At 45.5% G+C, this 14,262-nt stretch overlaps 1 protein-coding gene across 1 annotated transcript; it reads left to right on the top strand.

Moving 5' to 3' along the window:
- The first annotated feature begins 12,677 nt into the window (after positions 1-12,677).
- Positions 12,678-13,688, top strand: LOC136174979 (olfactory receptor 9I1-like). Its single transcript, XM_065945272.1, has one exon. It carries the CDS (start codon positions 12,744-12,746, stop codon positions 13,686-13,688), a length of 945 nt encoding a protein of 314 aa, XP_065801344.1. The 5' UTR covers positions 12,678-12,743.
- The last annotated feature ends 574 nt before the right edge of the window (positions 13,689-14,262 follow it).

The raw sequence follows: 14,262 nt of genomic DNA on the forward strand, positions 1-14,262 counted from the left end.
TCTTCAGAAAACGGCCCCTGCACAATTAGTTTTCTCAGTTCCTCCCCACTCAAACTGTGTCTGATCTGGCTGCTCCTATCATAATTTAGTCTCATTGCGGGGATGGGAGAGATATTTCCACACGCTGAGATGTTCTCAGCAACCCAAGGTGACACCTTCTGAACAATCTCATTTATGGGGCACGAGTGATATTAGAGATTATGTGGAGTCCCAGAACCCTGCCTGCTCTTTGACTCAACTAATGTTGACAATCTGTCTTCACAAGGCAGAAAGAGAGACACAGACATAGGGAACAAACACATGGACCCCAAGGGGGAAAGGGGTAAGGGGGATGAACTGAGAGGTTGGGCTTGATGCATATACACTGCTATGTATAAAACACCTAACTAACAAGGGCCTACTGTAGCGCCCAGGGAACGCCACTCTGCGCTCTGCGGAGACCTCAGTGGGAAGGAAGCAGCATCTCCTGCATCGGCAGGCAGATTCTTTCCCACTGAGCCACCAGGGAGGTCCAGTGAAAACATTTAAACCACTGTAATCACACCATTCCAACAAGCACTGTTATAGTTGGGGCGAAAGGCACCAGGACGAAGCTATTTAGCACATAAACTCTGGCAGTAGACTGTGTGCGTTCAAATCCTCCTTCCCTGTGATGGGAACTTAAAGAACTATGTGACTTCTCGAAACCCACCTCCTGAGATGGACATGGAGATTAAAGATGTTCCGTAGAAAACATACAGAACACTCATGCATCTTGAGTGTCAAGCTTTTAGAAAGCATTTGTTTTCTATTTTCTATTAAGCTTCTTAAAATTTAATCTAAAACTATTTCAAACAGAGAGAGAAATGCAGAAAATAATGTACATGACCCCGGGTGCCTGCCGTTAGTACATTAATCTGTGAAAACACTGGTTTTCAGGTTGAAATACTAACGATGGGTCCTTCTCTTACTTCTTCTTTTTAAAGGGCCAATAAGTATGTGGATAATACTAAAGAACATAGTGATAAAAAATTAATATCCTTCCTGATATCTTGGTACTGTTAATATCCTTCCTGAATTTTTTCTCTAGACATTTACTGCATATTTTTAAAATTCAGGATCAAAATTCATGCACTTTTTATGCTGTCCCGCTGGGGTGAGTTAATATGATAAATGTAGCTGTTACAAGCTGCTCAAGCGGGAGAAACCTACAGCCCACTGCAATACCCTGGAAAATGCTGAGGCCTCATGCAGCTCATGATGCTGGGGTCATCAAGCAATATACCCCAAGATTCTATACCCTAAAAGTCCAAGCCACCGAGGGAAAGAAAAAACTAACTCCCAAACTTGTCACAGAGCTGGTGCTATTGCCCTTGTCTGATACCTGATCATAAGGGTAGTCATGATAACCTGCCTGAAAAGACATCCCCAGGTTTCTGGAATGCTTTGGTGAAGGAGAGACCCTATAAGGAAAAATATGTTTCAAAATTTTGATATATATGTTTCTGAGATGTAATATCCTTCCACTCTTGACAGAAAGGGAATTGAAACAGATTTATGTAATCTTGAAAACACTAATAAGGATTTGCTACACACAGGCACACACTTCTAAGCCTATACCAATCAATGAGACGTGAGACCTCCCTTCCACTCATTCAGTCCCCTCACTAGCCCTTCAGTTTTCTGTTTCATTGTTCTATTGATTACTGCTCATGTAGAGAAAGACTATTGACGTTATTGATTACTGCTCATGTAGAGAAAGGCTACTAATATAAAAAAAAAGGCTTTTTTATTATTTTTTATTGAACTACAGTAAAGAATCCTCCTGCAGTGTGGGAGACCTGAGTTTGATCCCTGGGTTGGGAAGATCCCCTGGAGAAGGACACGGCAACCCACTCCAGTATCCTTGCCTAGAGAATCCCATGGACAGAGGAGCCTGGTGACCTACAGTCCGTGGGGTCACAAACAGTCGGACACGACTGAGCGACTTTCAGTTCACACTTCAAAGTTGATTTACAGTGATTCAGGTATACAGCATAACAATGCATTTATACATATATGTAGATATATATTTTCAGATTCTTTTCCATTATAGGTTTCTACAAGATACTGTATATAGTTCCCTGTGATGTACAGTAGGTAACTGATCTGTTTCACATACAGCAGTGTGTGCTTGTTAATCCCAAATTCTCACTTTATCCCTCCCCCGTTGCTCTCCTCCTTGGTAATCAGAAGCTTGTTTTCTATGTCTGTGAGTCTGTTTCTACTTTGTAAATAAGTTCATTTGCATCATTTTTTTTGATTCCACATGTAAGTGATATCGTGATATTGGTCAAGAAAGGCTACTGATAATTGTTTACGTAGGTCCTTTTTGCCTGGAAAATTTGCTGAGCTCTAATAGTTGCCAGTTCATTAGTTTGGACTTTCAATAAAAATAAAAGCTTCCTGCATGCTTTAAAAAAAGGTATATGGAATCTCTTATGCTCACACGTGATGGAGAGAATGTAAATCACAGACACTGTTGGCACTTAATGGTATCCTGAGCCTTCTCCACCACAGTGGTCAGATGAGGCCACACGCGCATTCATACTGCAGCTCATCTCACTATGTCCTGGGAAGGAAAAGTGAAACCGAAAGTCGCTCAGTCGTGTCGATTCTTTGCGACCCCATGGACGATACAGTCCATGGAATTCTCCAGGCCAGGATACTGGAGTGGGTAGCTTTCCGCTTCTCCAGGGGACCCTCCCGACCCAGGGACTGAACCCAGGTCTCCCACATTGCAGGTGATTCTTTACCAGCTGAGCCACAAGGGAAGCCCAAGAATCCTGGAGAGGGTGGCCTCTCCCGTCTCCAGAGGATCTTCCTGACCCAGGAATTGAACCAGGGTCTCCAGCTTTGCAGGCGGCTTCTTTCCCAGCTGAGCTACCAGGGAAGCCCCAGAACCGCTGCCCATTCCACAGAGGGGCTCTAGCGTGGGTCACCATTCTGCATTCCTAGCCAGCTGCAGGCTTCGATCCTGGGTCCGGAAGATCTCCTGGAGGAAGAAATAGCGGCCCACTCCAGGATGCTTGCTGGGGAATCCCGTGGACAGAGGAGCCTGGCGGGCCCCAGTCCCGGGGTCCCAAAGACCCAGACACGCCTGAGCCGTCTCAGCACAGCACACAGCCCGCTCCAGAGTCAGCGAGGCAGCCCCCAGCGCGCGGCTCCCGCCCGAAGCTGCTAAGCCCTCAAGTCACTCCCGGCCCCCGCCGCCGCCCCCCGCCCAACGCCCAACACCCAACACAGCCGGGCGGAGGCGAGCTCCGCCTCTGCGTCTCTGCGCGTCTGACGCCGACGCCACGACCGACGCAGCCCCGCCCACCGGCGAGGCCCCGCCCTCAAGGCGGGCTCCTTCCGCGTTTCTCCAGCCGGTAGCTTAGGTTCCTGAGCCTCTGGAGGTCTCAGCTCGGATCCCTTATATCTGGAGGAAATTCCCCAGCCTCCGCTGTGGATCACTGGCCCTACTCACCTCCACCTACCCGACATCCACAGGCTAAAAGCAAGTGTGTGCATTGGGACATGTTTCCATCTGAACCCCAGGTCCCCTCATCCAAAATATCCTATTATGCTGAGTAAGTTCCGCCTCTTCGGTCCTTGCAACTTGTTATTATGAAGTAACATGACCACAGATTTCCAGATATTAATGATTGCTTCCTTAGAATAATCTTTTGGAAGCAGAACTCTGGGGAAAGGGGCATTTTCATTTTCCAGGGTCTTCAGATAGGCTTGAGATTTTAAACATTTTTCACGTGTTACTTAGACACTTGTATACATTTCCTGTAAATTTAGCATTCATTCTCTTTGCCCTTTTTTTTCCAACGAGATGTTTGACGTTTCTAACTGAACCATAGAAACATTAAGGATAGCTCCTTTCATTTGATTATTTTTTTTTTTTTTTTTTTTTTTTTTTTTTGGCCATACCACATGGCATTCGAGATCTTAGTACCCTGCTCAGGAATTGACCCCACACCCCGGAAAATGCAAACACAAATTCTTAACCACTGGACCAGGGAAGTCCCTCTCCTTTGACTTGTTTGAGAGATGTGAAGAGACTGATTAGATAAGACCCTGATGCTGGGAAAGATTGAAGGCAGAAGGAGAAGAGACCAGCAGAGGATGAGAGGGTTAAATAGCATCACCAGCTCAGTGGACATGAATTTAAGCAAACTCTGGGAGACGGTGAAGGACAGGGAAGTGTGGTGTGCTGCAGTCCATGGGGTTGCAAAGAGTCAGACACGACTTAGTGAATGAATAGCAACAACAATTTATTGAGTGCCTAGTATATGCCAGCAACTGGGCGCTAAAGATGTGGTAATGAACAAAACAGATGAAATTCCTGCCCTCAGGGAGTTTACATTCTAATAGGCAGAGACAAAATAATAATAATAATAAATACTGTCATAAAGACATAGAGCAGGGTGATGTGATAGCAACTGTCTGGTGTGGTAACAGAGAAAGAGGACTCCTGGAAGTCAGAAAAGGTCTCTCTGAGGTGGCCTTTACACTGAGATCTGCATGAAAAGAAGACACAAGAGCATCTTCTTAAGTGAAAAACATGCCAGGCGGCTGGAACCACAAGTGCAAAGGCCCTGGGGCAGGAATGAGCTGGGCTTTCGAGGAGCAGTTAGGCAGGCAGGAGTCATGCTACTCTAGTCAACTAGGGCTGGGAGAGCCTGGAGGTGGTCTGGCAGGTGGCCAGAGCCTCTGGTATTATTGCAAGATAATACCATGCAAGAGGTGGTCATTAACTTTTGATCCCTGCCAAAGTGCCACTGCTCCCATCAAATGCAATTTGAGTAAGCCCTCCAGGCAGGAAGTGAGCTGGGAGAAAATCCCTCGGCACCCAAAGGCATTTCCTGGAACGGTTTTCTCCAGAATCTCCCTTCCTGGAGCAGCAAGGGTCCCCCTGCTCCTTCTTGTACCTGGCACTCACACCACTGGACATCAGAAATTAAATGTTTCAGTAGAAACCAATACAATACTATAAAGTGATCATCCTCTGATTAAAAACAAATAGATTTTTAAAAAATGAAAAGCTTTAAACGCAAAGACATAGAGAACAAACATGGTTACTGGGAGAAGCATTGAGGGAAAGAATAGTTAGGGATTTGGGGATGGACATGTACATACTGCTATATTTAAAAGACATAACTAACAGGGACCCACTGTATATATAGCACAGGAACTCTGCTCAATGTTGTGTGGTAGCCTGGCTGCGAGGGGAATCTGAAGAATGGATATATGGATATGTATGACTGAGTCCCTTTTCTGTGCACCTGAAACTATCAACATTGATGATCAGTGCAGTTGCTCAGTCGTGTCTGACTCTGTGCGACCCCATGGCTGCAGCACGCCAGGCCTCCCTGTCCATCACCAACTCCCGCAGTTTACTCAAACTCATGTGCGTAGAATCAGCAATGGCATCCAACCATCTCATCGTCTGTCATCTCCTTCTCCTCCCACCTTCAATCTTTCCCAGCATCAGGGTCTTATCAAATAAGTCAGCTCTTTGCATCAGGTGGCCAAAGTACTGGAGTTTCAGCTTCAGCATCAGTCCTTCAAATGAACACCCAGGATTGATCTCCTTTAGGATGAACTGGTTGGATCTCCTTGCAGTCCAAGGGACTCTCAAGAGTCTTCTCCAACACCACAGTTCAAAAGCTTCAATTCTTCGGTGCTCAGCTTTCTTTATAGTCCAACCCTCATTCCATACATGACCACCACCGGAAAAACCATATCTTTGATGAGATGGACCTTTGTTGGCAAAGTAATGTCTCTGCTTTTTAATATGCTATCTAGGTTGGCCATAACGTTTCTTCCAAGGAGCAAGCATCTTTTAATTTTATGGCTGCAGCCACCATCTGCAGTGATTTTAGAGCCCAAAAAAATAAAGTCTGCCACTATTTCCAATGTTTCCCCATCTATTTGCCATGAAGTGATGGGACAGAATGCCATGATCTTAGTTTTCTGAATGTTGAGCTTTAAGCCAACTTTTTCACTCTCCTCTTTCACTTTCATCAAGAGGCTCTTTAGTTCTTCACTTTCTGCCCTAAAGATGGTGTCATCTGCATATCTAAGATTATTGATATTTCTCCTGGCAATGTTGACTCCAGCTTGTGATTCACCCATCCTGGCATTTCTCATGATGTACTCTGCATATAAATTAAATAAGCAGGGTGACAACATACAGCTTTGATGTACTCCTTTCCTGATTTGGAACCAGTCTGTTGTTCCATGTTCAGTTCTAACTGTTGCTTCCTGACCTGCAAACAGATGTCTCAGGAGCCAGGTCAGGTGGTCTGGTATCCCCAGAAATTTCAGAATTTTCCACAGTTTGCTGTGATCCACACAGTCAAAGGCTTTGACATAGTCAATAAAGCAGAAATACATGATTTTCTGGAACTCTCTTGCTTTTTCAATGTTCCATGGATGCTGGCAATTTGATCTCTAGTTCCTCTGCCTTTTCTAAATCCAGCTTGAACATTTGGAAGTTCTCGGTTCACATACTGTTGGAGCCTGGCTTGGAGAATTTTGAGCATTACTTTACTAGCATGTGAGATGAGTGCAATTGTGCAGAAGTTTGAACATTCTTTGGCATTGCCTTTCTTTGGGATTGGAATGAAAACTGACGTTTTCTAGTCCTGTGACCACTGCTGAGTTTTCCAAATTTTCTGGCATATTGAGTGCAGCATTTTAACATCATCATCTTTTAGGATTTGAAATAACTCAGCTGGAATTCCATCACCTCCACTAGCTTTATTCATAGTGATGCTTCCTAAGGTCCACTTGACTTCACATTCCAGGATGTCTGGCTCTGGGTGAGAGATCATACCATCATGGTTATCTAGGTCATGAAGATCTTTTTTGTACAGTTCTTCTGTGTATTCTTGCCACCTCTTCTTAATATCTTCTGCTTCTGTTAGGTCCACACTATTTCTGTCCTTTGCTTTGCATGAAATTTTCCATTGGTATCACTTACACGTGACTTCTACAAAAGCCTTTCCTCTGTTCTCTTCCATTGGCCTGTGTCACTATTTTTATGCCAGTACCAGATTTTTCTGCTGTGAGTGTGGACTGCTAATGGCTCATGGGTGCAGCCTTCTCTGGGGTATTGCCCTCAGCCAGGGGATCCACTTCTCCCAGAAATGCCAAAGGGGGGTGGTCATCACATCCCCATCTCCTGGGGACACCCCTCAGTCAGTGGATAGTTACTATGGCCTGCAGAAGGCCAAAACCCCTGCTAGAGGCAGAACTGAGCCCATGGTATAGTTCATATTCTAGAGGTCCCTTGAGGACCAAGTCAAAGCTTGATTTGAACTGAAATGATATCATTACATCCAGAGTTAATGAGGCAGCCCGCAGTAAATGGGCTTTACTGTGTACAGAGCTTTGACTGTGCAGAAACCACCCAGCCATCCCATTCCTATATTTTCTACTCCCTCAGTGAAACACTGACCCCAAAATCCATGGCTCAAGTCTTTTTTTTAAGGAACCCAACCTAAGGCACATCTCTTTCCAAAAGTCCAGACAAAAGCTCTATGGTTAATATTAATAATGGAATAACAATAATATTGGTGTAATACATCAAAACACTTCAGATCCTCCCAATATGCCACAAAGAGAAGAAAGCAATAATTACCCTATAATTTTGCAAGTTTCCAAGGGGATATTTGGGCTTCCCTGGTGGTTCAAATGGTAAAGAATCTACCTGCAATGCAGGAAGGCTGGGGTTCTATCCCTGGGTCAGGAAGATTCCCTGGAGAAGGGAATGGTAACCTGTTCCAGTATTCCTGCCAGGATAACTCTATGGACAGAGGAGCCAGGCAGACTACAGTCCATGGCGTCCCAAAGCATCAGACACAACTGAGCAATGTAGAGGGAGGGGGATGTTTAATGGAATACTATCATTACTGGCTTATTCACCCTTTTTCTCTCTATTTTGTCCCAACAGCCACTGTACCCTCTAGACCATTCCAGGAAGCATTCACAATTCAGCACACAGACGCTTTCATCGTTTCAGCAAGCTGTGTCCACTTCTTTTGTGACCCCATGGACTGTAGCCTGCCAGCTTCCTTTGTCCTTGGGATGAAGAATGTTTAGCACACCTAGCCTCATTTCCTCCGGAATCAATAAACATCCCTCCTAATAAAACTCGGAGCAGATGATGTGCCTAAGTTTCAGCTCCTGAGATGAAACTTGACATCAGGTTTAAGACTTAAGGATGGACACAGTGTATAAAACATCACCCAGAGTTTTCAGACTTGAGTCCTGCTTCTGGAACCACCACTAACGGGACAGCTGGACACTGAGGGCCAGTGGTAAAGGGGAACCAGCTTCAGCCCCTAGAGGAACTGCAAATGAGCTTTGAGGCTAATGAGACTCGGGAGTTGCCACGGAATCCCACAGGATTTGTTTTCATCCTCTCTGACATGGGAGATGAGCTAATGAGCACCTTCAGAAGAGTTTCCCCTGACAGCGCTGCCTGTCCCAGGGAGCCCTGGGGGCTGTCCCAGGTGCTGATTCACGAGTCAGGGACCGTTTTCACGCTCACTGCATCCTTCTACAAAACCATCCCCAGACGTACTTTTAAAGAGCCTCTGGTTTTCTGAGTAAGAAGAAACCTAAAACCTCTCAGCTCTATACATCCATTTGCATAATCTGAGCTGCTTCTTCAGGATTCTTAAACAACATTTGATTACTTTGATTCCAAAATTAAGACGCATCCAACCAGATTATTCCACCAGGTAAGTAGGATGTCATCGAGACCTTGATAACATTGAGAGGGTCCTGGCTCTGAAGGAAGGTCCACACAGACTAGGGAGGGTGAAACTGGGCAGAGATTCTGGCCACATCATCAGACCTTGTCACCTAATGGGACTACGTCCAGACTGGGATTCCAGCTCTTATATGAAATACACAAACAAGACTGGCTCATTTTTTTTTTTTTCCTTGAAAACCTAAGTTGCAATATTTTCAGGCTTATCTATGTGTCAGTAGGCAACATATAGAAAATGTAGATAGTTTTCCCAGACAGGGGTGGGGTACTAAACTGCCTTGCTTAGACCAGAGAATCCACCACAAAGTACTGGATGTCCTATAATTATGCTGTAGGTGGGATTACTCCTATGACTGCAGCTTTGGCTTTGAAACACGGCACACCTGAGTTAGAATCTGGGGTTTTCAACTGACTAGTCATGTGATTGTGGACAAGTTACTTAACTATTCAGAGTCTCAGTTCCCTCCACAACAAAATAACACTTTTATCATAGGATCATTGTGAGGATTGCATGAGATAATGTATGTAGAATGTTTACTATCCTGGCTGGCACTCTCAGGAAGGGCACACAAGAAGAGAATAACAATCAGAAAAAATAAACAATTTATCGAGACATCATGGATAAATCAAAAAGATATACTGTATGTGGAAAAAGACACACAAAAAGATGTCTATAAACATTAAGCTACACTAAAAATAAGTATATTTTTAAAATATACACATATTTTAAGTAAACATAAAAGCAATATCAGTTCAGCTCAGTCATTCAGTCGTGTCCGAGTCTTTGCGACCCCATGGACCGCAGCATGCCAGGCCTCCCTGTCCATCACCAACTCCCAGAGTTTACTCAAACCCATGTCCATCGAGTTGGTGATGCCATCCAGTCATCTCATCCTCTGTCATCCCCTTCTCCTCCTGCCCCCAATCCCTCCCAGCATCAGGGTCTTTTCCAATGAGTCAACTCTTCGCATGAGGTGACCGAAGTATGGGAGTTTCAGCAAAAGCGATATACATAGTGGTATATATAGTTGACATATACTAGAATGTATCCTTATAAAGGATTGGGAAATGATTGAGGATGGAGAGAAGAATAAAATAACATGAAGGATCTCACCGTGCTCAATAATGACAGTTTATCAGGAACTTGGGAATGATTAATTTTGGATGCAAGATTCCATAATATGATGTTTAAGTAAAGACACCCTGGAGAAGGAAGGGACAACCCACTCCAGTACTCCTGGCTGGGAAATCCCCTGGACAGAGGAGCCTGGTGGGCTGCAGTCCATGGGGTCACAGAGAGTCAGACATGACTTAGCAACCGAACATGAACAACAAGCCGTCCATCACCTGAGATCGAGCTGCATGGCTTATGTGCTCAGTGACTCATAGCGAGAGCACACGTGTTAGGAAAATCCTTTCAGGAGCCTCATTAGCCCACACATCTAGACACAAGTCATGGGTGGTGAGAGCAGAGGAACTTCCATGATGGTGTCCTCTAGCCCTGTCACTTTGCAGGACAGAAAGCAAAGTCCAAGGAGAGGAAGTGACTCCTGAAGCTTATTCAGCCGGTTAGTGTCCGTCCTAGAGATGGTAGCTGCGGATCCTGACAACCCCAAGAGGACTTCCCGAAGAACATCCTTCATCCCATAACAGGGCTGCTGGAGTGGGGAGCAGGGAACGGCTCAAGGAGGCTGTGTTTTCTGTGATAAGCCAGTGTCTCCCTCCCACGAGCGACCCTTGATCCCAGCTAGAGGAGACCTCCAGCCCTAGAATAACGCGGTAAAAATTAAAGTGGAGAAAAGTCTTCCAATTATAATTTTCATTACTACAATAGTGTATAAGTTTGAGTTGTACAATATTTTGGTTTGATAGTCATATATTACAGTATAATTGCCACCATAGCACATCTTCCACCATGTCCCATAACTGTCCTGTCTTCCTTGTGGTGATAAGAGTCAGAAACTAGTGTTTAGCAACTTCGACGTTTATAATACAATATTTCAACTAAAAGCACTCTGCTGTGCCCTAGATCTTCAGAACTTATTTACCAGTTGATAGTATCGACCCGGAAACACATCTTTTAATACCATCTGACTAACGGTATTCACCACACATTGAAACAGGTGATAACTGGGTCACTTGTACTGATGTAGATGGACCTAGATTCTATCAGACAGAGTGAAGTAAGTCAGAAAGAGAAAACAAATATATTTAATGCATATAGATGTAATTTAGAAAAAGGATACAGATGAACCTATTTCCAGAGCAGGAATAGAGACGCAAACGTAGAGAAGGGACGTGCGGACGCAGGAGAGAAGGGGAGGGCGGGGTGAACAGAGGGGCACAGACATGCACGTGCCTCATGTGTGAACTCGGCGGCCAGCGGGAAGCAGCTGCAGATAGACGGCACAGGGCACTCGGCTCAGTGCTGGAGGACGACCTGGAGAGTCAGAACTGGGCGGGGGGGCTCAGGAGGGATGCAGTGCATGCACGTGCAGAGCTGGCTCTCTTTGTTGTACGGCAGACACTAACACAGCATGCTAAGGCAATTACAGTTCATTAGCAGAAAAAGAAAGAACGAAAGTAAGCTACAAGGATAGAGTGTACAACACAGGGAGCACGGCCACTATTTTATAATAGCTATAGCTGGAGCACAACATTCCAAATTGCAAATCACGATATTGTATACTTCCAACTTATACATCAACTACACATCAATAAAATAAAATAAAATTGCAAAGTAAAAAAATAAAAATATACATCATTGGGTAAATGAGGGAAGTGTCAGACTTTATTTTTGGGGGCTCCAAAATCACTGCAGATGGTGATTGCAGACATGAAATTAAAAGACGTTTACTCCTTGGAAGGAAAGTTATGACCAACCTAGACAGCATATTAAAAAGCAGAGACATTACTTTGCCAACAAAGGTCCGTCTAGTCAAGGCTATGATTTTTCCAGTGGTCATGTATGGATGTGAAAGCTGGACTGTGAAGAAAGCTGAGTGCAGAAGAACTGATGCTTTTGAACTGTGGTGTTGGAGAAGACTCTTGAGAGTCCCTTGGACTGCAAGGAGATCCATTCAGTGCATCCTGAAGGAGATCAGTCCTGGGTGTTCATTGGAAGGACTGATGCTGAAGCTGAAACTCCAGCACTTTGGCCACCTCATGCGAGGAGCTGATTCATTGAAAAAGATCCTGATGCTGGGAGGGATTGGTGGCAGGAGGAGAATGGGACAGAGGATCAGATGGTTGGATGGCATCACCGACGCTATGGACATGGGTTTAGGTGGACTCCGGGAGTTGGTGATGGAAAGGGAGGCCTGACGTGATGCAATTCATGGGGTCCCAAAGAGTCGGACACGACTGAGTGAACTGAACTGAACTGAACTGAAATGAGGGAATAGTCCACCTAAAGATTTGCCATCTTCCAACCTCCAAAATGTTTTCCTGAGAAGAAGGGTTTAAAATTGTTGTGTCTTGAAGAGGTGAAACTAAAGCCAAAGTGTGGAAGAAAAAGACAGAAAATCTAGAACCAAAAAGGTAATTCACAGGTAGAACTGTCCACACATAGAAGCTCACAGGGCAACCAGACAAACACATGGAGTGGTGTTCAGTAGAGGAGACTCCAGTGTCCAATGGATGTCAGAGCAGATGCAGCCTAGATTATTTCCCAATCTCAGAGTCTATGTGTCTCTTATCTTCACAGAAACTTCCAAATATAGACCAGAGTTAATTTAAATTAGAAGCACCAGCTCATGGCTCAGCTCCCAACAGTGCAGGATGTCCGAGAAGAGTCAGCCAGGTACCAGATTTCTCAAACACAAGCTCTGTACATTTGCCCACAAAGATAAACCTAACTGCAACCAGAGAGAAAACATTTGTTCTTCAATTCTGGGAATTTTTTTCCCATCTCATTCCCAACCTCAGATCTCCAGTCTATGTGGAATCCATGGGCAAGAATAATCTCACCATCGTAACTGAGTTCATCCTCATGGGCTTTCCTGACTATCCCGAGCTGCAGATCGCCCTCTTCATGGCATTTCTGGGTTCCTATCTAGCCACCCTCCTGGGGAACCTGGGCATGCTCACTCTGATCCGGGAGGATGCCCGGCTCCACACCCCGATGTACTTCTTGCTGAGCCACCTCTCGCTGCTGGACCTCTGCTCCACCTCGGTCATCACCCCTCAGGTCCTGGCCACCCTGGCCACGGGCAGGGCGGTCGTCTCCTACGGCCAGTGTGCTGCCCAGTTCTTCTTCTTCACCGTCTGTGCAGGCACGGAGTGTTTCCTGCTGGCGGTGATGGCCCTCGATCGCTACGTGGCTGTCAGCAACCCGCTGCTCTACACCGTGGCCATGCCTCCCAGGACCTGCTGGGCGCTGGTGCTCGGAGCCTACGTCTGCGGGCTAACGGGGTCCATCCTGCGTACCTCGTGTACGTTCACCCTCTCCTTCTGTGACGACAATCAGATCAACTTCTTCTTCTGTGACCTCCCACCTCTACTGAAGCTGGCCTGCAGTGACACAAAAGATGCAGAGATTGTCATTATCTTTTTTGGCAACTTTGTGATTTTGGTCAATGCCTTGGTCATCCTGATTTCCTACCTGCTTATCATCAAGGCCGTTTTGAAGGTCAGCTCTTCAGGGGGCAGGGCTAAGGCTTTCTCCACGTGTGCCTCCCACCTCACTGCTGTGGCTCTGTTCTTCGGGACCCTTGCCTTCATGTATCTGCGGAGTGCTTCAGGCACATCCCTAGAGGAAGATAAGGTGGTGTCTGTCTTCTACACTGTGGTCATTCCCATGCTAAATCCTCTGATCTACAGCCTGAGAAACACGGATGTGAAAGCAGCCTTCAGAAAGGTCACTGGTAGGTTCCAGGTGTCCCAGAGCGTGTAGATCTGGCTGAAAGGCTCTCTCGGTCCATTTCCTTCCCCGTTTCAACCTATCCTAACAGGCACCAGCAATATATGCAGGCTGTATCCTCAGAGAGACAGTAGTCACACAGGCACAGAAGGAAAACTGCAAATCAGCGGCAACGTGAATGGACCTAGAGATTATCATCCTAAGTGAATTAAGTCAGAAAGACAAAGCCAAATACCATATGATATCACATATTCAGTTCAGTTCAGTCGCTCAGTTGTTCTGACTCTTTGCAACCCCATGGTCTACAGCATGCCAGGCTTCCGTGTCCATCACCAACTCCCAGAACTTACTCAAACTCATGTCCATTGAGTCGGTGATGCCATCCAACCATCTCATCCTCCTTCGTGTACTTCTCCTCCCGCCTTCAATCTTTCCCAGCATCAGAGTCTTTTCAAATGAGTCAGCTCTTTGCATCAGGTAGCCAAAGTATTGGAGTTTCAGCTTCTGCATCAGTCCTTCCAATAAATATTCAAGACTGATTTCCTTTAGGATGGAGGTTGGATCTCCTTGCAGTCCAAGGGACTCTCAAGACTCTTCTCCAACACCA

Source organism: Muntiacus reevesi, chromosome 9, assembly GCF_963930625.1.
Source record: "Muntiacus reevesi chromosome 9, mMunRee1.1, whole genome shotgun sequence".
In the NCBI taxonomy this organism is placed as follows: Eukaryota; Metazoa; Chordata; class Mammalia; order Artiodactyla; family Cervidae; genus Muntiacus; species Muntiacus reevesi.